General features: G+C 49.1%; 1 protein-coding gene across 2 annotated transcripts; it reads right to left on the bottom strand.

The window, feature by feature from the left end:
• Window positions 1-1,048: 1,048 nt before the first annotated feature.
• On the bottom strand, window positions 1,049-22,631 carry CSNK1E (casein kinase 1 epsilon). 2 transcript variants are annotated; one of them, XM_054077598.1, is made up of 10 exons: window positions 22,330-22,631; window positions 18,203-18,290; window positions 11,983-12,093; window positions 11,671-11,819; window positions 10,717-10,945; window positions 4,438-4,608; window positions 2,668-2,816; window positions 1,736-1,928; window positions 1,493-1,632; window positions 1,049-1,114 (listed from the first exon to the last, which is right to left on the bottom strand). In XM_054077598.1, the coding sequence occupies exons 2-10, from the start codon at window positions 18,276-18,278 to the stop codon at window positions 1,082-1,084; spliced, it is 1,251 nt and encodes a 416-aa protein (XP_053933573.1). In that variant the 5' UTR covers window positions 18,279-18,290; window positions 22,330-22,631; the 3' UTR covers window positions 1,049-1,081. The 2 variants fall into 2 exon arrangements, with proteins under 2 accessions (XP_053933573.1, XP_053933582.1); XM_054077607.1 differs by having other exon boundaries at window positions 18,203-18,325.
• Window positions 22,632-24,489: the final 1,858 nt, after the last annotated feature.

The following is a 24,489-nucleotide window of genomic DNA, read 5'->3' on the forward strand; positions in this document are numbered from 1 at the left end:
AGTGTGGCTGGAATTTGATTCCCTCCTGGCCCACAAGGCTCCTTAAAATAAGAAAAAATAAAACAAACCACCAAAAAACCACAAACAAAATACTAATCCCCTCACCATCCCATGCCCTCAAAAAAACAGGAGAGCAAAGTTAAAATGTATATGGCCAGAAACCATATGATTTGAAAATTTAAAAGGAAAACAGGAGAAGACATCCAAGTAAGAAAAAGAGAGAGAAACCAAAACCAGGAGCACAGAGTCAGGAGAGGGAGCTGTGGTGGCAGTGGTAGGGCCCTGGTGGGGCTCGGGGCAGGAGGGGAGGGGGGACAGCAGAGGTGTTCCCCCATGGTTCCCGCGTTGTCAACTTCTCGGAGGTGCTCGTGCTGGGGGACGCAGGCGACCCTCTCAGAAATGGCTCACACCAGCGCGGGGGGCACAGCTTGACTCCTTTGTTGTTGGCAAAAAGAAATTGTCGGGTTTTTTTTGTCTTTTTTTGTCTTTTTTTATTTTTTTGTTTGTTTTTTGGGTTTTTTGTTTTTTAAAAGAAAAATACAGTGAAGACACTAGAAAGAGGAAAAGAAAGGGAAGATGACATTAGGAGCGGAGGCTTTTCCCAACAAAAATCAAATCAATGCCAAATCAAATCAGCCCTTTCTTCTACACTCCTGCCACCTCTCAGAGTTACCTTGTACAACTACAGTAGTTTCCTCTACAAGAGGCACTCGCTAGCTGTGCAGTCTCACACATTTGATTATGTCAGCACTTGCCTCCCTAGCCCAAATCAGCCAGAAAAAGGAACAAACAAAATGGTTCCCCGGCCTAGCACCTTCTCCTCCTTCTCTGCGCTTCTGGAGAAACGGAAGCTACCCTCACACCCAAGACAATCCATCCCCCAAGGCTTTGGCAGCCAACCTTGGCTCTACCCTCTGAAGCTGAAACCCACCTCAAAGTAAGGTGGAGAGGAAATGTACTGATCCTCTGTAGTAACCTTAAGCAAGTCTTAACCTAATGTCAGCAATTCTCTCCTTGCGGAGAGACCCAGACCTGAGGACCAGCTCACCTAAGCAAACACTGGTCCAGTGGCAATTGCTTCTCACTTCCCAAGGTGATCAAATGGCACACTTGTCTACAAGAGAAAAAGAATAGGTAAGGGATGGAGAGGAATAAAAAGGCACGAAGGACACCAAAACAAAGAGGCTGTGCATTTCTCTCAGGATACCCTCCCTCCCAAGAGTTTACTGTTCCACTCCTCCAAACCACTGTGGCCTGGAAAACAATCAGATGAAGGATTACTCAGAGCAAAGAAGAGCTAGGACAACATACTGAGCATGGCCTCCAGAAAACATGTAACTGAAGAACCAAAACATGACCTGGTACCACTCCCCCCACCACAATGTAGTAGCTTCAGGTGCACGTCCAGCAGATCAGCTTAAAACATCTGTGGGGTCCTTTGTGCTTTTGGGACATGCAGGCCAAGGCCATGAACATCGCAGTAGGGACTCACCTGTGATGCTGAAATCCGTGACACTTCTTGCCGCCCTGTGAGGTCAGATGAGGAGACGTTGGCAGGAGCTCCTCGGTGTAACCTCATGCTGACCTTCCGCTCCCTGTCCACTCTTGAGATTGCTCTGGGGGACGTGTTTCCTGATGGCACAGAGAAACGCAACACAAGTACATCAGTCAATCATTTCAGTTTCCAGCCAACAACAGGGGTGGCACCCTCCCCCAGTTCTCCCATCCCACTCACCGGACTGTTGGATTCGGGAGGTGGGGGTGGAGGCCATGGGCTCGGTGACATTGCGAAGACGGTTGGCACTGGCTCCAGCAGGCGGGCCAGGGGGCAGCGCTCGTGTAGCTGACCCCCGGAGCTGCCCCATCCTCTCTTCTCGCTCATGCTCTCGCCGCTCCCGATCCATATCCTCGGGGTTCCGGGCTGCTCCCTGAAGACGGGGAAAAAACCCACATCACACACAGCTGTCAAACAGGAGACAGCAGCAGCCCCAGAGTGAAAACACATGGTGCCGCATCACACCAAGAAAGCAGAGCTCCATCCCCAAAACGCATTCTCCTCTCGCCATCTTCCACTCCACCCAGAAAGGGCCGTATTCTGTTCCATGAAGGAGCAGGGAAGAAAGCAAACATAGAACCATAGAATGATTTGAGTTGAAAAGGACCCTAAAGATCATCTAATTTCAAACCCCCTGCCATGGGCAGGGACACTTCTCACTGGATCAGGTTGCCCAAGGCCCCATCCAGACTGGCCTTGAACACTTTCAGGGATGGGGCATCCACAGCTTCTGTGGGCAACCTGTGCCAGTGCCTCACCAGCCTTGTAGTGAAGAGATTCCTCCTTATGTCTAGTCTAAATCTGCCCCTCTCCAGTTTATAGTCATTGGTATTACAGCTGTTATTGCAATCCACATCTGTGTCCCCCCTCCAAATACAGCTCTCTCCCAAAAAGTTACCCCTACCGACCTGCAGCTCCAGCTGTATTGACACAGATGTATTGTTAGCACCGTCAAACAACTCTGCCTCTTTTCACTCTACCCAATTCCCTTTCTCAAATTGCTCACCAAGTCTAAGTACAAATGTTTCCAACTTATTCCCAACTTTTGTGTCCTCATCTTCACGATATGAATCAACCTCTACCCCTCCAGCCCTTTCCCCACGCACACTCACAAATTTAAGCATGTTCCAGTCAAAGACATAGTCGTAGGAGAAGCCTTGGCGGTGGAAAAGGTTGCGGAAGAGCTGCCGCAGGTATGAGTAGTCAGGTTTGTCGTCAAACCTCAGTGAACGGCAGAAATTGAGGTATGTCGAGAACTCAGCTAGAAGGAGCAGAGAACAGTTGGTTGTCGACACCATCCAAACCCCCTCGTCGCACCGTGGAGCCACCACAGGCCTTCAGCACTAGGGTGCTGGACCAGGATGGCACACAGAGCTGTGTAATGAAAACTGAGCCTGCTGGTTGCTTTGGCCTCTGAGAAGGTCCCATGCCTATTTTTTAACCACAGGCAATGCTCACACATCTCTTTTCTAGCTGCTTCTTCAAGCAAGAGGCAGCAAGTCACAGAGCCTGCTGAAAGCAAGTAGGAACTCAGCCCTGAACAACAGGCAGAGGCAAGCTTTGGGAAGCCAGGCCTACATGGTGTGAAGGTGACCAACACAGATCAGAGCAGCAGCACAGGCAGGAAGAGATGGGAATTGTGAAAGGCTAGTTGTGCTCAGCTTGGACGAGACCAGAGTTCCTCCTAGTCCAGCAGCCTGCTGTGAGCAGTGGCCAGAAGTAGACAGCAACAGAAGAGGAAGTCCAGGACAAGCATGTCTGACACTTATATCGACATTATCCCAGTTACCACCTATTTTCAGCTCAGGGAACTTACTGATTTGGATGTGCTTTCTAATTATTTAATAACCCTCAGTGGATCTCTCTGTCATGTAGTTGTCCAGTCTTTCCTTGAACTCCTGCAAGCTTTAAGAACCCTCATAATCTGTGAAGGAGTTCCACACGTCTACTAGTGGCAATGTGAAGAAGTACATTGTTTTGTTTTAAAGCTGGCAGGAACCAGCTTTGTTTCTCTTCCAATACAAGAACTGGGGCCACCAAGTAATCAGCTCCCATCCAAACTTCTGGAGGCACAGTAAGACCATAGACTTCATCACCTCTCTAACTGCCTCTTTTCCAGGTTCCAGCCCACTCAGCTGTTGCTTATACAGAAATCTCCTCACCTCTGATGACCCTTTAGGCCCTTTCCTGGACCTTTTTCCAGTTCTACCACATCCTTTCTGAATTAATAGAATGGACCAGAGCACAGTGCACACAAGGTGCGAGCGGACCATGGACTTACGCGCATTGTTTATGCTATTTTCTTTCCTAGCAATTCCTAACACCTGATCCACTTTCCTCAGTGGCCACTAAACACAAAGTGGATGCTTTCTCACAAAACTGCCTATTGTAACTGCAACAGCATGTTGTCAAGTGGTACTGGTCAGCTCAGAACCCACCGCTCTGCATGTGGCATGAGGACCAAGACTTCTGCTCTCCCCTCACATAGAGTGCTCCACATTTACCCACGAAAAAACCTCCATTTGCCACTTCATTGCCTGGTTATTTCTGGGATTCATCACAGTTAGCCTTCATCCTCATTACTCAGAATAACTCAGGATCATCAGCGCACATTCTCACCTCACCGTTCACTCCCCTTCCAGACTGTTTCTGAGGTCCTAAAGATCCCTCTCATGCCCTTACTAATGCAAGGCTTAACTCTCCGCATAAATGTGTTTCCCACTTCTGAATCACCAGTCTCTCATCCTCATCACTGGTTTCAGCAGCACATCCTGGTCTGGGAATACTGGGCATTGCCCTTCCAGACTCGAGACACCATGGGGTTTCAGTAGGAGAGCAAGCCAGGCACCAGACAAGGCAGCCTTCAGGATCAGAGCACTTACAAGGGTATCCTTTGCAGAGCACCTCAATGGGCGTTGACATCTTTTTCTCGCTGATCCTCTCGTACTTTTGGCGCTTGGTGGCAGCCTTGAGGCCCTGCCAGGGCAGCGAGCCCAGGTTGAAATACATGAGCACGTAGCCAAGGCTCTCCAGGTCATCACGGCGACTTTGTTCTGTGGGAAGAAGTTACAAAGGGACAAGGAGTGAGCAGCAACCAGAACTGCTTTGGCAATCACAAAGTTTTGGAGGTGAACACAGAATAAAAGAAACAACCTCTCTTTCTTCTTCGGTGTATTTCTATGGATAGACAAACTTGTAGAAGACATTCCAGTACAAATTCCTGCAGAGATGTTCATACTGAAAAAGTGTTCCTCAACCGATACAGCCCAACCTGCTTCATAAACAAATAATTTCTCTGACTACCTCCTCACTTGGACAAGCCTTAATTCACACAAGACTTCAACAGCTCAAGAAGTGCTGCAGCGACACTGCCTACTTTGCTCTTTCCAGTTGCAGAGGAAGGGCACCTACACTTCACCCATAACGATTCTTCACCCTGGGATTAGTGACGACAGAGGTGGTCACAGAAAGACAAAGCCAAGAGAGGCAAGCCCAACATAACCTTTTCAAACACATCTTCTAATTAAGCTGCTGATACTCAGGGCAGAAGTGAGGAACTACTGACCCCTTCCTGTAGTAAACAACTTTGTTGACAGATTAGAGAAGCCTAACACGTAATACCGTGCACAAAGATCTTTCCACATTGGCGGCATTTTTCTGGCTGTGAAGGAAAGAGACATATATACAGAGGTGTACCTTGAACAAAAGGTTTCTTTCCAAATGGAGAACGATTGTGTAACTTGCTTCACTACCAGCTCTGGTCAGAGCAAGGGTTACCCTCAATATGCCATCATAAGGGCCTGCTTTTAGATTCTTATTTACAAAACACAAAAATACATTTTCCCAAACAACAACATTCCACATGGAACACATTCTCTAGAACAGCCAAGCCATTTTAAATTGCAAGTTAGCGCAAGATGGAGCTGATGCAGAATCTCAGCAACTGAAACTGTTGACTGGTTAATTTGCAAAACTCCTCCCAGCTCCTCCAACACAGTCAGAAAATTCATCTATAAATCTTGCCAAGCTCTTGCCCCTGTGCCCCTCTCAGATAAAATAAAACACACACTATAAAGAAAGTACTTTACACCTTGAGGAGAACAACAACTTAAGTAGATAACAAAGAGGCAAAATACAGCTTGAGGGAGTGCACAGGGGTAGAGGAAAGACTGAACAGGTTTGTCTATTAGATTCATTTGCTACTACAGCACATTTTGCTGGATTTGGTGCGATGTCCTAGAAGATGCTGCAGATTATGTATTGGTCTGTGGGTTAATTCTCAGTATCAGTTACAGGTTACCACCTGCCCCATCCAAAGGCCACTAGATTATTACAGCTAACCTTAGCCTGACAGCTGAACTGAGCCCTGATAAAGTGGTAGCTGTAGCAGGTCACAGACCTAGATGTCCAGAGGTACCAACACAAGCTGCAGGTCACCACGGGCCTTTCTTCTCCTAGATCCCTCTTATAACCTCTTAGTGATTTTGAGAAGCAGCAGGCTTGGCAAATTAAAAATACTGGAGGAGGGAGAAGGAAGGAGCACTGCGATTGCAGAAGAAAAGGAGGGTGTCATCACTCTATAACTGAGAGGAGAAAGGCTTTGGTTCAAACCACATGAAATGCCATGAAAACAGCAGGTTCCAAGACTGAAGTAGAGGAAAAAGCAGACATGCAGATCCTCAAAGTGTCTTACTCGAAGAATGCAGAAATAACAGTGTTTTCTGATCTCGCAACTTACTGCCTCAAGTTGCCCACTTTAAAGGAGCTAATACTTCCTAATCTTATCAGGCCACTGCCAAAGATAACGGTATGACTGGCTGGGAGATGCTTCGATGCTATGAAGGCAGCAGGGAAAAGAAACCTGGTTTTGTATTTATCCTAAGGCTGGAACACGTGCACTCTCAGAGGGCTCCGTTTACATGCCATGCACAAATAAATAAAGTTAAACAATATTTAATAATGACCTACATCCTGAGACAGGTGGCTTGTGGAAATGGGAGTCAGAATGCACATCCAGGACCTGAAAGCACAGGTGATGAAGGCAGCCTCAATCTTGCAATTTGCCAGCTCTCAACTTATCTGTGCTGTAGCTTTAAAGACTAACTGTGGGTTCCCTGCCTGGAGCACAGGGATGCCCCACAGAGGAGTATGGAAAGGCCAGGCAGGAACCAGAGAAATCTACTGAAAAGTCAAATCAGCCTTTTAGAAATAAATCAGGATCTTGCCTCCAAAATCTTTGCTTGAAGTCCACACTGCTTAAGGCAGGCTGGACCACACAACTCCATTTGTGTGGAACACAGCAGCTTTGAGCACAGCCACCAACCCTATCCAGAACAACAGGAGATGTTCTGCAAACACGTTTAGGCATCCCTAATGATCTGGGGAAAGCAGAATTAGAGACTTGAGGTTCGAGAGACTGAAGTCAAAGGGGGATGCCACATGGCCTTACTGGAGGCAAGGAGAGGGGTCACAAAACCAAACTGGGAAGCTCACTAGTATCCATTACATGTATGCAAACATGCTTTAACTGTGCCTTAACACAGCAATACGATTGAGGAAAAAAATGTACACTGGACACCCAGCTACTGAAATGCTGAATGATAAATGTCTCATCGTGTCACATTCCTGAAGTATCATTTCTCAGGTACATGTGGTCATTGCAGCTCATTTAAACAATTCCAGTGAGATTCAAATCCATGAGGAGCCCAAAGCACAGACAGAATGGGTCACATTGCCAAGTTACCACAAAACACTGTAGCTGTCTTTCATCTGTACTGTAACTATAAGATCCTGAATTAAGCTTTGACCCATAATGAAGAAAAACAGTTCCCACATTCCATTTCTTTGTTTCATCTTCCCTTACTATTAAAGGTCCCCAGGCTATCTCCAAACAGGGGGATTTTTTGCCTAGGCTCATATACAAACAGCCACAGGATACTAGATAACATTAGACAGCAGAAGTCGAGTAAATACTTTGTTACAAAAGAGTTCACCTTTACACACCAAAGAAACATTATTTAACACCGCTGCTTTCCACTTTTAGTAGCTTGACCACCCTTGACTAATTCTCACAGCACGTCTGGGACGCAGGCGAAAGACCTCACTTTGAAAAGAGAAAGAGAAACACAAGTGACAGGAACGCATGCCCAGAGCAAGTCAGTTCAGAAGCAGGATTACAGTCACGACCTCTGACACCATATCACGCTTACTCTCTCCATTTTATTTCAGCTTCTCAACTCTCCTACAATAGATGGGGGATTGCTACTTTTATAAGACACTCATCCTTTCTCCCCCTCGCTCACAAAACCCATTCCAACATAAAGCACAAGGTTGCCTTCCCACACAACCCAGCCTGACCTCTCAAACCCAACCCACTCTGTGAGCAATCTGGTGCCAGCTTCCTCCCGCTCCCAGGGAGGCTCCCAGCCAGCCCACATCTTCACTCCCTTCCCAAAGCAGGGTCCTCAGAAGGAGCTGACTCAGGGGTGAGTTGCAGGATGGTGAGTTACCTGGGGAAGACATGCTTGGGCAGAGGCAGGAGACCGAGGGCTGGTTGCCTTGGATGTAAGGTTCCTGACAGAACTTGTTTCTTTGTGTAAAGTTCCTCTTGGTCCCCAAGGACAGTGCTCCCTCCCACTGTGATCCTATCCAGAGCAAAGCTGTTCCCATGCAGGACTCCCTAGAAATCAGCTCTCTCACTGGGGCCAGCCCAGCCACAGGCAGTCTTAATCAAGCAATGTTTTCCCGACTACACACTCAGATTTGATTTTGCACACGCTGGGACTATGCCTTCCCTTTCTCTCCCCATTGCATGGCAACAGCCTTTAAAAACACACAAAGATCTGGAACGGGTGACAGAGGGCAGGATGAGTAGAACTTTATGCTCTGCACAGGCTATGCTGATGCCATCTAGGACAGGCGTGTTTGGGGAGGAACTGCCCCCCCTACCCCAGCCTCCTGTTATCCAGACAGAGCCCACCAAGCTTCTTCCAAGACTGTCTCCTGGGCATCCCCAAGCATCTATTTCAGACTTTACAAGCTCCAGAGGGTGCAAGGGACTCTCATCCCCAGAGCATGTGAAAATTGACTGGAATGCGTGAACCAATGCCTGCACAGTCCAACGAGTCCCTCAACAGCAAGTCTCCAGCTGTGGAAACCCTCCCCGATCTTGCCTCCTACTTTTTACCCTCCAGCCACTGGGAAAAGAATGCATTTCCTCCAGACATCGGAATGCCCAACCCTTAGCTTGCACATTCAAATAAAGGCATTTCTTCATTTGCTATTCCCGTCACATGAATACCCTGGCACCTGGTTCCTTCTCTCTCCCAAAACCACATAAATATAACATTAAGACAGAGAATTTAGTCTCTGAAAAGTCAAAAAATTCAGAGTGACGGTTCCCATGGCAATGCTGCCAACTCACAAACGTGTCTGTCATACGCTTTGTGGCAAGATCTTGAGAAACAGGAACTCCAGCTGCAACCCCAATACCTCTATCCTGTTCCCTCCAGGCCAGCCATGTAAACTTTATGCCATGCAGGGGAACTATCTGCAACGTGGATATAATATACCCGAGATCTGTTGCACAGAGCAACTCACACCCAGACCTTCCCAAATCAAAGGGCACGAAGAGAGCAACGGCTGTGCTCAGACTGATGGCATACACAGTTTGCCCTTGGATTAGTTTGCAGACATTGTTTGTTCATCCTGATACACAAGCTGAGAACCAGCAGTAAAGGGCTAAGTTAGGGGTGGAACGAATAAAAGTCCTTCAGAAAAAAAAAGCAACCAACCCCAACCCTACAACCAGACATTTAGCCTCTCGTGATCAGTTCAGACAGAGCTGACACACACAAAAGAATTGACAGACATAGTAGTGAGAATTATTTTGTGCATGTCTCCTTCTGGCAGTTACCATGGCTGTGGAAATCTTGACTGAGAATTCAATGGAGAGTCAGTTATATATAAGCAGGTCAAGCCAAAATACAGAAGACCAAGTCAGAGAGCTCTATGAGAACTATTTTTACTACGGAGACGAGATCAGGAGATCATAGCCCACACTCAACACACCATTCCCCTACACTTTGACACAAACAATGCATTTTCAGTCTACAGTTATATAGTATTAAGGAAGGAAGGTAGTGGGAAGCTGCTTTATTTTCTGCAGTTCGCGTCCCGGCTCCAGATTTCTGAGAAACCATCTGTAAAAGGGGAGAATGGGAAGCTTTCCCTAGGAAGAATGAGGACATGAAACCTTGTGGAATCTGTTAGTTTAAAAGGTTTGAGTTGTCTGCTCTGATTTTCAAATTCCCAGTTTATACATTTCAGAAGGTCTCCAAGACACAAACTGAGCTGCAAGCACAGGAGCTGCCTTCCTGGGTTCACTGACAGGGCAGGTTCAGTGCTTCTGCTCCTCAGATTTGCCACCCAGTAGCAGAGCTGAGGTCAGTCTGCTCAGAACAGACCCCATGGAAATTATGAAACTCTCCAACTGTGGACAAAGTTTAGCCCAACCAGAGGAAAAACAGGTCACACATCAAGAGAAGTATCTGGTCAGGAAAGAAAAGCACAAGAGGTTTTCACCTCTGTTCCTCACAGCAAGCTGGTGTTGTGTATCAGGGTCTCAATTCCCAGGACAAGAGTTTGGGTGACTTCAGCAGGTTTCAGTGTACTAACCTGTATAAGGTTTTTACAAAACCTGGGATGATGGCCATCACCAGTGTAAGACCTGGCTGAACTCTCAGCGTTCTTTCCCAGCCTAGTCTCATCCCCACAGTACCACGCACAGAGCCCTACCTCCCCAAATCTGCCCTAATCTCTCTCAGTGGCGAACAGGGTGGTGTGGTTCACAGACACACATGTATTTTGAAAGCCCAAGACAGCCAATCCTCCTCAATCACAAGACTTGGATGTCCAGGCAGTAGGAAGCCAACTCCTGCATTTCAGCTTCTTCTACATCTCCAGAACGTAGCTGCCCCCATCCTCAGTGGTGGGTAACGCAAGTATGACGATACCACAGCGGGCTTGTATCCTCCACACCTCTAACAGCTACAGAACAGTCACTGATGAAGGGAGCCAGCAGTGGAGCCACGCACAGAACCCACCCCCTGGTCCTGGAGACACACCACCTCCCCTCGAAAGCCCCTCAACAGCAGACTGACCTATTCCCAGGTGGGTGTTGATAGAGGCATAACGGGCTGTGCCAGTCAGGTTCTTGTTTTCCCGGTAAGGGATGTGCTGGTGGGTCCGGGCATCTCGGTACTTCTTGGCCAAACCAAAATCAATGATGTATACCAAGTTGCCTTTTTTGCCAAGGCCCATAAGGAAGTTATCTGGCTTCACATCCCGGTGGATGAAGTTCTTGGAATGAATATACTCAATACGGCTAATCTGAAAGGGCAAAATAAATAAATAAATAAATAAATAAAAGTAAACGATAAATAATAAATAATAATTAAGTAAATAAAACAGTGAGACAAGCAAGAAGGGAATTTCTCAAAACTGCATCTTTTAAAAATAATTCCCAGTCCAGGACACTGGTCTGTTAGAGCAGGGAAAGGGACATTCAGCAAAAATATCAGAGGTGATAGTCAAGGAAAAGACATACTCTGGAGGGCCAAGCAGTCTGGATATGGAGTCAGAATTCAATTCTGCACATCAGCCCAGTCCTGAATCTCCAGAGGTCACCATTAGCACCACAAGGAAGCATGGGAAACAAGTTTGTATGGACTAAAAGACCAGTCAACATTCAAATTTAGCCAGACTGGGAAAGGAGAGGATCCAGAACAGTTAAGGGTCTTAAACCCAGAGCACGGGCAGTTGATTTGAGATCAGTAGTGATGTCAATCATTAATCACACAGGCAAAAGCATTTATGCATCCAACATCAACACAGGGTGAACAGCAAGGCATGGAAGGAGGGATGGAGATCAGGAAAAGCCAGCAGTGCCTGGGTTCCAGGCCTCTAGTTTCATCAAGAAACGGAAACCTGGCAGGCACTCACTGCTAAATGAAAAAAGGCTGGGATATAGCAATTCTTGAGCAGAGGGGAATGGGGGGGGGAGGGGGAAGACATGGAAAAGGAGAGAAGGCACAAATGCTTCAGAGGAAACTCACCATCTGGTCTGCCAGGAGCAGAACTGTCTTGAGACTAAATTTGCGGGAACAGAAGTTGAAGAGATCTTCCAGGCTGGGCCCCAGGAGCTCCATCACCATCACATTATAGTCCCCCTCTGCTCCACACCACTTAATGGAGGGGATACCCACTGGGGAAAAGAGAAAGATTAAGCCCATGGAACAGAGGAAAACTGCTGCATCCCCCGCTGAGATGATCACATGTAACACCAAATCATTTCCTTCCTAAGGCCCCCCAGAATAATTTCCTTCTTCAATCACTTCCCCAGCCCCATCCTTTCTTCCCCATCTCACCTCCTCCCTGCATCATCTTGTAAAACTTGCTTTCAATGTGGAGCTGGGGATGCTTGGTTTTGACACATTCCAGTTTGATGGCCACCTCTTCACCAGTTGCAATATTGGCTCCTGCAGAGAAATGAGGGTGAAATGAAGATTGTGGAAGCTTCCACTGAAGCTTAACACTTCTAATAAGGTTTGTACAGATGCCAAAATGTTTAAGATTTGCCCTAAAACTTATTCTCTGTGACAGAAATGAGGATCAGCCACTTCAACTTCGCACAGTTTCCAGCACTGCCATTTGCAAAGGCAAGCCTGGAGGAAGGCACATGAATAGCAAAACAGCCCTGATCCTGCAGCCAGGCTAGAACAGTCGTGTAACCACTTTGTTACCTCAAAAAGTGCCAGACATTGGGATGTCAATCTGTATCTATCAGACACACCTAAACTGAGTGGAAGTTTTAGGTCTCCCTGATGATATACCTAGCCCTTGAACCCAAGCCAGCCCCCCAGGCAGTGATATGGAGTACCTCTTTCTGAGCAAAAAAATACTGGTTACCTCAGGTACATCGTTCCAACAAAGTCAATTACTACAGGATTTGTCAGCTACCTCTGGTTTCTCCACAGCTTTGACCTGCTCAATACAGACAATTCCCAAATCTCCAGCTTCTCCGTCGCCTGAAGGCTTTAATAATATCTCTATCTTTTGCCAATACAGAAACATTTGCTATATCCTAAACTGAAGAAATAAATTGAAGAAATAAACTGAATCTGGTACCGAATTAAGCTACTTGGGCAACTTTGAAGGCATTACTAGATAGTTTGCAATGATACAGAACCACCCCACATTCTTCCTTCCAAAAGGACAGAGCTGCCAGCCATGAAAACCAGCTCTCTGGTCCCAAAGTGCACTGTCAAAGGACTAACAGGCTGGTCTTTCTCTTGTACTAGCTGAGAGGATTCCAGATGTTTCACATCATCCTAAAACGAAAAGAATGAAGACGTGCACAGGTCACAGGAATGACACTGAAGACTCATTTCTCTTTCCCCACCTCCCTTGCCTGTCTCATACACACAGACAAGCCCTTCCTCATACCCAGAACTATTAAAAGTGGCACTCAAACAAATCAGAGAGCAGCTCTGATCATGAGCAGCTTAGGAACACTGTCATAAAATAAACTACTCCAGAACACGCATGCCAAATGAGCTGGAGTCAAAGGTGATGTTTTGTGGATATCTCATAGCTGGTTTTGGTAGGTCTGACTAATTCATGCCTCCTGATCCCTTTCAGAGTCCACAAGGACAGCTGCAGATAGATCTCTGCCTCCATCCTCTTTCACACACCACCTCCAGAGCCAGGGATCAAAGAGAAAAAGGAAATGTTCAATCAACTGGGTCCCTTCTCCCCCTGGATCCTAAGGACATCCATCTCCTGTTGGAGAGTTCTTCTGGCTTGTACACAAAGGTAGCCAAGAGACGCCTGCTAGCAAAAAGATGTCATCTAGATACTACAGCATCAGGTTGAGATACACAAGCTGCTAGGAATTTGTAAGAGAGCAACAAAAATGACTGAGGCCTAGAAGGGTTGATTTACTAAGAAAGATTAAAAGAGCTAAATATGTAACATAGACAAGAGATACAACCAAGAAGGGTGGGGAGGAAGAATGGGACATGACAACAGTCTGCAAGTATTTGAAGGCTGTAAACACTAAGGAGGGAGAGGAATTATTTAGGGTGCTCCGAGGGAGGGGAAGGAGGAGCAATGGGATTAATTTAATAAGGGTTTTTACTCAAGAGCCAGGAGAAGGGAAAGGGAAAAAGGCATCCTGAGAGCTACAGCTCCTTGTTCAATGGTTTCTTTTAGAAAGACATTGATATTTCCCACTTAAGAACTGATGGCCAGCAAAACAAGCCTGTACCTTCCCTTCACTCCACCACAGGACCCTTCTTACAATCATCAGGAGCGCAAGGAAGAAAAGAACAGGAAAAAGGGGCTCAGATCGCAGTAAGAACAGTGACCCTGGACTAGTATCTTAAATTAGCGTTATATCACTGGCCCTCATTCACCATGGAAACACACAGGACACACATATCTAAGAGAGCTTCCTTCCGTCCTCTCTTTCTCCTGGAGGAAAGTGTTCTCAAAGACAAAGGCTCTGCAGCAGCTCCCTTGTCTGTTCCCTGGGGAAATCTTTCCTTCTCCTAGTCCATCTACTGACACACATGCAATGATAAGCCCTGTTAACTTTTGGCAGCAGTAGAATCATAGAATAGTTAGGGTTGGAAGGTACCTTAAAGATCATCTAGTTCCAAGCCCTCTGCCACGGGCAGGGACATCCCACTAAATCAGGCTACCCAATGCCCCATCCAACCTAGCCTTAGACACCTCCGGGGAGCTTTAACATCTCAAATGAATCCTACTCTAAAGTTGTACAGGGGAAAGTTGAATGAGTTTTCATCGCCACGTTAACCTGTGTGTTGAAGAAGAGGATGTTGCATCCATTTACTACGTTGTCTGCAGGTGGGGAGCGTTATCCGTGCACAAGTAAAGCAGGAAAAGGGAAAGAGGTAAGCACCAAGAACATTTAGATTCTGCAAAATGTGAATATGCCATTCAAATGATCAATGTGATCCTCAGCCCCACACCATCCATAGCCCAAACACAGGTGTTAAGCCTCTCTTAAAAAAAAAGAAGAAACAACTCTGTGGCCTGGAACAGCAAAAGTAGCAACAATTGGACCTAATGAGGAGCTATTCTTCGCTGAGGGGTCACCGACTGACCACTTCAGGCTCGCCCCCCTCTCAAACCCCTATCTTCAGATTGCTTCCTCAACCTTTTTTGTTTTGCTAGAGATATACCCAGACAGAGACTGACACAAACAAGGAGGGAGTTCAAGGCCAGGAGTCTCTCTGATCCTTTGTTTCACACCGTAACCACCATCTTTTTTAAAGCTACAAGTACAAAAGCAACAGTTCTCCACTCCCTCTCGACTGGAAAGCACCACATTGCGGAGAAACAGCAGCAGAGCCTGCCTCAGCTTCAGCCACTCAAGAGACGTATGTAGGATTGGGGATAATTCCTAACATCCACCCCCAGTCTCGCTCCGCTGTGGGGGCTGTACAAATGCAACTCATTCATCACGAGCTGTTTGAAACAGGGCCCCGGGGACAGAGGATGTCACCGGCTAAACAGGATCTTTTCGGAGTGAAAGCCTTGCTGCGTGTCTGATACAATAAACACCACCCTGCCTGCGCACCAGGCAAGCCAACAGGCACGTCCCCCCCGACTCTCCCCACTGCCCACTCCCCTCTCGCTAGCTTGGCGAGGGAAGAAAGGACAGTTAGGAACAGATGGAAGAAGTCAGATAGGGCGAGAGAGAGTTAACAGGCCAGGAAACAAAGGGAAGGCACTCCCCTCCCAGCAAGGGAGGAGCCTGCCACCAGGAACTGTCCCCAGCCAGCGCAAGTCCCAGCATGCTTTGTCTGCTTCACCATCCCCAGCTCCTCTCCACCACCAATGTCCTCTCCAATGCATCCCAGCCCCAATGATACACACCACATCCAGTAACCCTGCCCTGACGCTTGGTCAACACCTCCGACAAAGCACCTCTCCTTCAATGGCTCAAAGGTCTCGACAACACCTCGGCAAACCAGGTTTTGCTCTTCTAAGCAAGCATTATTAGAGGTGAACAGGGTAGCCAAGGCCCAGGGCAGCTGAATCTCTTTTCCCACCCTGCTGAGCTAACACTGGGGGGATTGGTCCATAGTACATCTATCTCCCAAGGCAGAGCATGGAAGCAAGTCATTATGCTTTAAGCCGCAGCTAAGGATTAACAAGAGTCCTTCCTCTGTGAATGCCCACGTGGAAATTCAAGTTTCCTTCCAACACAGAACACACAAGCAAATCTTGAAGGGTATAGCACACAGCACCCACTGGCTACAGAGAGGGCAAAGGCACTAACAGCCTCGGAGGGAGAAGCTGGGACAAACCATACAGCCCATGCTCACCTCCAGAGGTGGAGAGGTCTTGCCTGCCTCTGCTCTGTCTCCACACCATTATCAAGAAAAAAAAACTGTGAGGGAATCTGGTGCAGGAGAGAAGTCCTCATGAATGAGTCTCTCTGTCTGCACAGAATAGACCTTGAGAGGATAGCATGAGCACAAGCGTCCTCCAGACACACCATCAGACTACATGCCTGATCCCTTCAGGCTGGGGAGTCACCCCGGCTCCATGAAGTCTCGCTATCATTGCTTCAAAACATGCTGGCTTGTACCTCACTGAACAACACAAGGACTTTGATACTGCATTCAAGTAACTTGGTTGAACTCAGCAGTTGGAGGCAACCTGCTGTGCTCACCACACTGGGGCACTGGGGCTTCCTCTGCCTCTCCGTATTGTTTGGTTATGGGCAGGATGAGGACAACTCCTGCACCAGAGCCCTGTTTTCCATGCCCCCTTTGCAGAGGTGGGTGACCTGTTATGTGATGCTGAGGCTTTTCCATTCAGTACCTCCCTTCTTTCTCCACACGCCTTCCATGCATTTTGCAAGATCCTGACAACTTCAGCTGTCCTAGGGAGAGTCTGAAAGGGTTCCACCTAGTATAGGTGGAAAACGCCATGTCCAGCTATCACCCCTCAATTCCTAGGGCCTGGAAATTGGAAGCGCTGTCACCCAAGACACTAACTGTCTGGAGAGCCACAGAGGAGTCCCGTACTGTTGGCAACAGTGAAGGCAGCACATGGTGGAAACAGGATCCCAAATCCATCATTCATCATCTTTGCTCGTGCTCTGGATAAAGGTGGCAATGAAGCCTGTTACTGATGTTTCCCACAGGATACTTAATCAAGATAGGCTGCCAACACCAATCAAGAGAGAATAATAAAGCAAGAGGGAATTGGAGATACAAGCCAGAGCTAGAAAACAGAGGTGATTTACAAATGCAGGGAAAGTAATCTGAACTAGAGTTATTCAATGAAAGGAACTCCAAGAGAGATGGGAAGATGTTGCAGAACCTAGAAGAGAGATCCTGCAATACAGCTGACAGTGTGCTAAGGCTGATTCCGCAACCTGATACAGTACTGGCGATGGGGGAAGCCAAGGAGACCCAAAGCAGTCTCTGCAGAGGCATCACGTTACAGATCACTCAAGGGTAGCCCTTTGTTGCCCAGCTCCGGGAATGCCACACCTCGAATGCTGTGTAGGCTCCAAGCTGCTCAGCGGATGGACAAACCGGGAAAAACTGACGGAGTGACAAGAGTGAGAAGTGGTGGATGTACTAGGAAGCAAAATACAACTCAACTCAGCAAATTAACAGTCAAGGAGCACATGATGACCATCTGTAAGTATCCAAAGGGTGCAAACACTAATAAGGGAGAGGGCAATCATTCTGCTGGCCTGCAAGTCCACAGCTAAACAGGTAGTGGTAAGAAGTAGATGACAAGTAAAGCCACACCAGCTCTCATGGAGAGATAGATCAGGCTACTGAGTAGTCTCGCCACTCCAGCGCCACATGGTTTGAGCCAATAAAAACATCAGCAGTCAAAGCAACAGGGAACATATCCACACATCAGCATGCTGGCTTGGAAAAACTTCTCCCCAAGCGACCTGCTGTGGTAACAGGAAACCCAGCATCTCATAGGCTCTCTCCATTGAGCTCCCAGCTCAGGTCATTCCAGACATTAACTCTAAATCCCATTACAGGTCGAACAGATCTGGGCCCTGACACTTTAACCAGGCCAGCCTCTCTGACCTGTTTTACACCTCCTGGTCTCAGACCATTCTCTCACAGGTGCTAGACCACCTCTTCCACCACTACCAATCTTCCCAAAACTTTATTCCTTCTACCCTGAAGGAACAGCCGTCTCCTCCCTTTCCACCACCTACTCTTCTACAGAGTTTATACCCACACATATCCAACTCAAGAAAAGGAAGTGAGAGAGCTGGAGCTGGGTGTATGACAAATATGCCCTGAATAGTCCAAATCTAAATCAGTCTGATCAAACACCACTGTCACTCCTATACCTGCAAGGCAAAGCAGAGCTCATCCCACTTTTTTTTTTCCGTGAGAAGACTGGCAGCAACTAGCAGTATTCCTTGAAGCTCTTTTTTCCCTTCTACCACCTCCAATCTTAAGTGGTGCCCACAAATATCATCAACAGGCAAGAAAAACAACTCCAAAACAATGATGCAATTGAGAAAACAACTTTGCAGGTGGAAGGGCAGAGACTCTCACTCACCTAGGTAAATGTCTCCAAATGAACCGCTGCCAATCTTTCTGCCCAGCCGGTATTTGTTCCCCACTCGAAGCTCCATGGTTCAGTTGTGCTGAGAAAAGAAGCACAGAAGGCGCAGCGTCAGAGCTGAAACAGGAAGTGAATCATGTAAGACTAGAGAAGAGACCTCTCCACTTTACCCAGAGGCTGGGTACAGTTTTTCATCTTGAAATGCTTCACGTTCTACACACCCTCTACCACTTCTCTGGACGTCCTAGATGTCCAGGGTCAGCATGAGCTAGGAACACTGCAGAACACGACCCTTTCAAGCATGTTTTCCATGTTCCCATTATAGGAATGAAGAAGAATTGAATCTCATCCCCACCACTCTGTTCAGAGACTTGGAGGGGGAGGAAATCCCTTCTAAGAAGGTTTTGATGGGTGATCATGCTACTGCAAAGAGAGATGGTACTGCTCCTTGTAACCTACAGTACCTGGCACTAGGACAGTAATAACCCTGTGAGACAACAGAAGGGACAGGCACAATAAATCCTATAAGAAGGAGTGCTCTCTGGCCCAGCCCTAGACTAGCACCTCAGTGGCGGTGAAGCACAAGACCCAAGAGCTGTGGGAGACAGACAGACTGCCAGGAACAAGCGACTCCATCGCCCCTAGGCGGAGGCCAGCACAAGGGACAGCAAGGAGACATCTCGCTGAACTGAACCCAACATTTGCTTATCTCCACAGGCTTCTGTTGATGGGATCACAGCCTCCTTCGGTCTCTCTTGCCCACCCAGGTGCGTCAGCTGTTTGGTTTTGGGACCTCGGGTCTCTTCTCATCCCTTTACCCAAGGTGATTAGTTAACCCTTTGACCTGCTAAACCCCACTGCCATGCCCAGGCTTAGCCTACACACAGAAAACTAAGTAGGTGGAAGGACCACAGCCACAGAGTTTCTTCTCCTTGCCAACCTCAACTTCTCCTGCAAACACCTCAGGCAAACACATTTCCAGCAGTTCCCCTCTTAACAGCTCCTTTTCCCTCAACCCTTCCATGGCCACCAACTTATTCTAGGAACCACGGCTCTTCGCAAGACGGCCAACATAGCTTCTTTTAGAGGGATTTGCCACAGTCCTTATTTAAGCAATGCCACATTATTAGCATACAAAATGTAGACACAGAGCCTGTTGGGGACAAGAAAGGTGAGGAGTGATTCATGTTTTCACAAGTAGGTGAGAGGAACTTTCCCTTGCTGGAGCTCAGTGGGAAGGAAGCATCACTGAAGGAAAGAAAAGAGGAACGGCCTCGTGAGACACAAACACAAAAAAATAATAATCCTAGCTACAGGATTCTGGGCATACTATAAACCCAGAGCTGCTTCTCCTGCCCCAGGAGATGAGATTACAGAAAGAGGAATGGACTGGTTGCAGACACATACAGAGAAATAATCCTATAAGGCATTCAGGGGACGTTGTGAACCTTGAAAGCAGAGCTCCAGTCACCAGAAACACACGCACAAAACACTCAGAGGTGGAGTCCCCTCACCTAGTATTTACTTATGCATGTGGGTTTCTGTGCGTCTAAAGTCTATAAAACCCTGTGGCTATTTCTGACTTTCTTACTACAAGGAATGTAGGCAGAGCCTTGGGAACTGAACCAGGAGACAGGCATACCTGGGTGAGGGCGTAGCAAACAGATATGATTTTTATCCACTGCCTGCTGTTCTGTATAACCCTGTTAACATACATCTGACTCGCTTACACTCCTACTTCAATTAACGATCAAAGGTCTATGTCCCCAGGAACCCATCTCATCACCACCAGGAAGAGAGCTTTCGAACCTCCTTCCTTCCTTCATGGCCGTGTTTGCCCAGGCCTGTCAAGCGTGAGTGCTTCTGCTTGAGTCCAACTCCCGGCCAGGACAAGCACAGCCAAGCAAACTGCAGAGGCCAGGGAACAGGTCCAGTGGGGTTCCCTTCACACCAGGGCACAGAGGTTACTGGTCTGCAACACCACAGTCCTAAGCCTAAATTGGGTCCCACCCTTCTGGGACAGGCAGGAGCCAGGTTAAGAAGGGTTTCTCACACAACTAGGGCAGCAGCCCTTCTAGCTGATTAAGCAACAGGCTCCAAAGGGGAATCTAAAAAATGCTCCAGGGTGAGGGGGTGGAAGCGGGAAGCAGGATAATGGAGTGAAAAATCACAGTCTCGCACAGCTGTCATTTTGCCTTATCTCCCTCCCCTCCCAACACACACAAGTGTGCTTAGAAAACCTGGGTGGAGGACAGCCAGAGAGCAACAGCCTGGGGAGCAGGCAGGACACACACATCCCACCCGCCAACAACCACTCTGGGAGTTTAAACATCCACCACATTTGCTTCTATCTCACAGATGTACCCTCACCATCTACAGCTTCTACCCTTCCCATCTGATCTTCAGGTCTGCTATTACAAGAAAGAAAATTTTACATATCAAATTTATATGATGATATATTAAATTTATATTAATATCTGTATATTATTTATACGTGTGAAATTTAAAAAGCCCTCTCGCTGTCTCCCAGCCCCCCCCCCCCGCCAGCAGGCTTAACCCCCCCTGCCCTGTCACCCTTCCTGTGCTCTCCAGCCAAGGCAGCAGCATTCCCAGGGGCTGCAGGGCAATCATTTAGTTAAACCATTTAGTTTTCCATAAGGGATTAACACACAGACAACCTCAAAGCAAGTGTGTGCTCTTGCATGAGCGTTTGCATATGTGAATACTCAACATTACACAGACACCTACAATATACTACACAGTTTAAAAAAAAAAAAAAAGGAATATTACTATCCAGCCATCAGCGTTGCTTACACACACACCATTTTGCACCAATCCCTTTTTATATAATAAAAAATACCCACATACAGGCACAAAGGCCATTATATAAACACACGATAAGAGTTGATCTGGCACCGCGACGGAAGACACAGGGACCCTCTTGGGGTTGGGGGGAAAAGGAGGGACCTTTGGTCCCACCTGAGGAGGTTGTAGGGTGAGATGATGCCCTGGGTAGCAAAGGCCAGGCAAAAAAAAACCAAACCCCAAGGCTCCATAATGGAGGCTGCGGAGCCCAGCACCGCTCCGGCTTTTCAGGATGAGTGTGGGGAGCGGGGGTTGCTTTGCCCATAGACCATAAAGGCTTTACATGGCTTTTTGTGTGTGTGTGAAGGGAATAAAGGAAAAGGCTGGCAAAACAATAATTTGAACTGGTTTGAAAAAGGGAAGGAAAAAGAAGAAAAATTACATTTTGATTGAAATGCAAAACATCACACCCCCCTCTAGACCCTTTCACACTTACAAAAAAAGAGAGCAGCAAATAAGATGGGGGGGGGAAAGAGAGAAACCCTAGGAAGAAAGCATTTAGACTACATTTGAGGAAGAAACAGCCACAACAGGAAAACAGGAGGGGAACAACAACAACAACAAAAAATTAATTAATATGTCCCTTACACCCCCACCCCCTACAGGCAAAACACTACGCGAAGACAACCTTACCCGGGCTGTTATTTTTTTTTCCGGGTAGGTAACAAAAAAGCAGCCACCCCGGCAAAGCCAAGCAACTTCTTGTGTGTGGTGTCCCCCCTCCCGACTTGTGTCCCCCCTCTTCTCCTTGTGTGTGTCCCCCCCCTCGACTTGTGTCTCCCCTCTTCTCCTTGTGTCCTCACACACACACACACACACACACCCCGTACAAAAGGCAACACCGACCCCCCCAAATCCAGACACCCCCAGAAAAGGGGGGGAGCATCAGTGAATGGGGAGGGGTGGGGGGTTCAATCACGCCGGGAGTTGTCCCCCCCCCCTTGGGGACTCCTGCGGGGAGGGGGGAAGAGGGAGGGGGGAAGAGAGGGGGAAGAGGAGGGGAAAGAGGGAGGGAAAGAGGGGGGAAGAGGGGGAAAGGCTCCCCCCGAAATCCGCAGCCGCTGGAAGGGGCACCCCCCCTCCCCACCCCCCGACAAAGGGGCTTTTGTGCCCCCCCTGCTGCCCCCCCGTCCCGGCGCATCGCGCCCTGCCCTCCCCTCCCCGCCCCCTCCCTGCGCGCACACAAAGAGCCGGAGGGGCCGCCTTTCCCCCGGGGTTTGCGCCCCAAGATGGGAGCGGGCACCCCCCATACCCACCCTGACGGGAAGGGGGCCGTGTGGGGATGCTGCTCCGCCGGCTGTCAGGGGGCCAGGCGGCCGCGGCGGGGAGGATGACGAAGGATTGGGGAGGGTTGGTGGCGGCCGTGCCCGGCGCGTCCTCCCTCCTCCTCCTCCTCCTCCTCCTCCCTCTCCTCCTTCGCTCAGCTCCGCTCGGCTCGGCGCTGCCTGCCGCCTCCCGACCGCTCGCCGTCCCCTCCAGCCGGCGTGTGCTCGGCACAGCCCGCCGCTCACCCAGTTTCCATTGAGCCCCAGAGCCAAACCCACTGATGTCACCCAACGCAGCCCCAGCCCTCCTCCTCCTCCTCCTCCGCCGCCGTTAAAGGCGCCACCGCCCGGCGCCCCCCAGCATCGGCCCCGGCGGAAAGGGCGGGCGAACCCGCACCCCCCGGCTCACGGGTCACAGAGGGGCAAAACGCCACCCGTGGCACCCCAGGGTGGCTCCATTGTCCCTCTGGGGGGGGCAGGACCGGTGTGGCTTCATTGACTCCAATGGTGGGGGGGGGAGCAGCCCCAACGTGGCTCCATTGCCCCCAGTGAGGTGAGGGGCAGCCCCAGCCCCCAGTAGGGTGAGGCGCAGCCCTGATGTGGCACCATTGCCCCCAGTAGGGTGAGGCGCAGCCCTGATGTGGCACCATTGCCCCCAGTAGGGTGAGGGGTAGCCCCAACGTGGTTCCATTGCCCCCAGTAGGGTGAGGGGCAGCCCTAATGTGGCTCCGTTGCCCTTGGTGAGGTGAGGGGCAGCCCTAATGTGGCTCCATTGCCCCCAGTGGGGTGAGGCGCAGTCCCAGTGTGGCTCCATTGCTCCCAGTAGGGTGAGGGGCAGCCCCAATGTGGCTCCATTGCCCCCAGTGGTTTGAGGGAAGCCCTAATGTGTCTCCATCGCCTGCAGTGGGGTGAGAGGCTTACCCAATATGTCTCCATTGCCCCCAGTAGGGTGAGGGGCAGCCCCAATATGGCTCCATTGGCCCAGTGGGGTAGGAAGCAGCCCCAGTACAGCACCGTTGCAGCCAGTGTGTAGGGGGCAGCCCCAACGTGGCTCCATTGTCCTCAGTGGAGTATCAGGACCAGTATGGCTCCCCCGTAGGGTAAGGGTCAGCCCCAATATCACAGAATTACTAGGTTGGAAAAGACCTTTGAGATCATTGAGTCCAACCATACCTGCCCGCTAGTAAATCATATCACTAAGCACTTCATCTACTTATCATTTAAATACCTCCAAGGATGGGGACTCAACCACCTCCCTGGACAGCCTCTGCCAGTGCCTAATAACCATTTTGGTGAAGAAATTTTTTCCTAGGTCTCTATTGCCCCCCATAGGGTGCAGGGCAGCCCTAATGTGGCTCCATTGCCCCCAGTGTGAAGGGTGTCAGGACCAATGCGGCTCCATTGTCCCCACAGAGGTGAGGGGCAGCCCCAATGTGGCCCCATTGCCCCCACAGCAGGTGTGGGGCAGCCCCAAGATAGATCCATTGCTCCCAGTAGGTTGAGGGGCAGCCCAAATATAGCTCCTCTGTTGCCACAGCAAGGTGGGTAGCCCTTGGCCCCCACTTGGGGATCTGCGCTCAAGGGTGCTGGGTCTTTTTGTGATGGTGGTGGATGCCAAGCAGAGGTCCAGCAGGAAGGCACGTGAGGTGTCAAAGCCATCCTGAGTCCACAGGGAGGGGCAGGGCTCCTCAACCTGTGCTCCTCAGGAGCAGAGGGCACCCAGTGGATGGAACACCTGCAAATCCAAGCAGATGTACAAACCCCAACACAGGTGGACAGAGCCCCACTGAACACCCACCAGCAGATCCCTCCCCAGCCCCTAGGATGTTTAGTGCTGCTGTAAGCCTTGGAGCAGCTCAGAAAGGGAGGGCTGGGAGAAGGATCCAGGGTGTATCAGACCCCCTTGGAGGTGTAGGAGTGGAGCCTGAGCTAGGGAAACATTTAGGGTGACCCAGGGGGTGGGAAGTTGGGGCTGGGTGGGCAAAGGAGGAGCAAGGTGTCGTGCAGTCATGGGTACAGAAGTGCAGGAAGAGGCTGGAGGCCAACGTGGGGTGAGTGGGAAGGGAACAACAGTGGATACTGTGGAGCAAGAGCCAGGCAATTCCAAGTTTCACCAGAATGTCCTTGTTAGGGAGGAACTGCTTCGGCACA

This window comes from Cuculus canorus, chromosome 1 (genome assembly GCF_017976375.1).
Source record: "Cuculus canorus isolate bCucCan1 chromosome 1, bCucCan1.pri, whole genome shotgun sequence".
Classification (NCBI taxonomy): domain Eukaryota; kingdom Metazoa; phylum Chordata; class Aves; order Cuculiformes; family Cuculidae; genus Cuculus; species Cuculus canorus.

What these genes read in the sequence shown, in the direction of transcription:
- CSNK1E (XM_054077598.1), bottom strand. Translation starts at nt 18,278, where the DNA reads ATGGAGCTTCGAGTGGGGAACAAATACCGGCTGGGCAGAAAGATTGGC. An exon ending in CTCCCGAATCCAACAGTCCG is followed by an intron (nt 1,633 to 1,735) that starts GTGAGTGGGATG and finishes CTGTGCCATCAG; the next exon opens with GAAACACGTCCCCCAGAGCA. An exon ending in CACGGATTTCAGCATCACAG is followed by an intron (nt 1,115 to 1,492) that starts GTGAGTCCCTAC and finishes TTTCTCTTGTAG; the next exon opens with ACAAGTGTGCCATTTGATCA.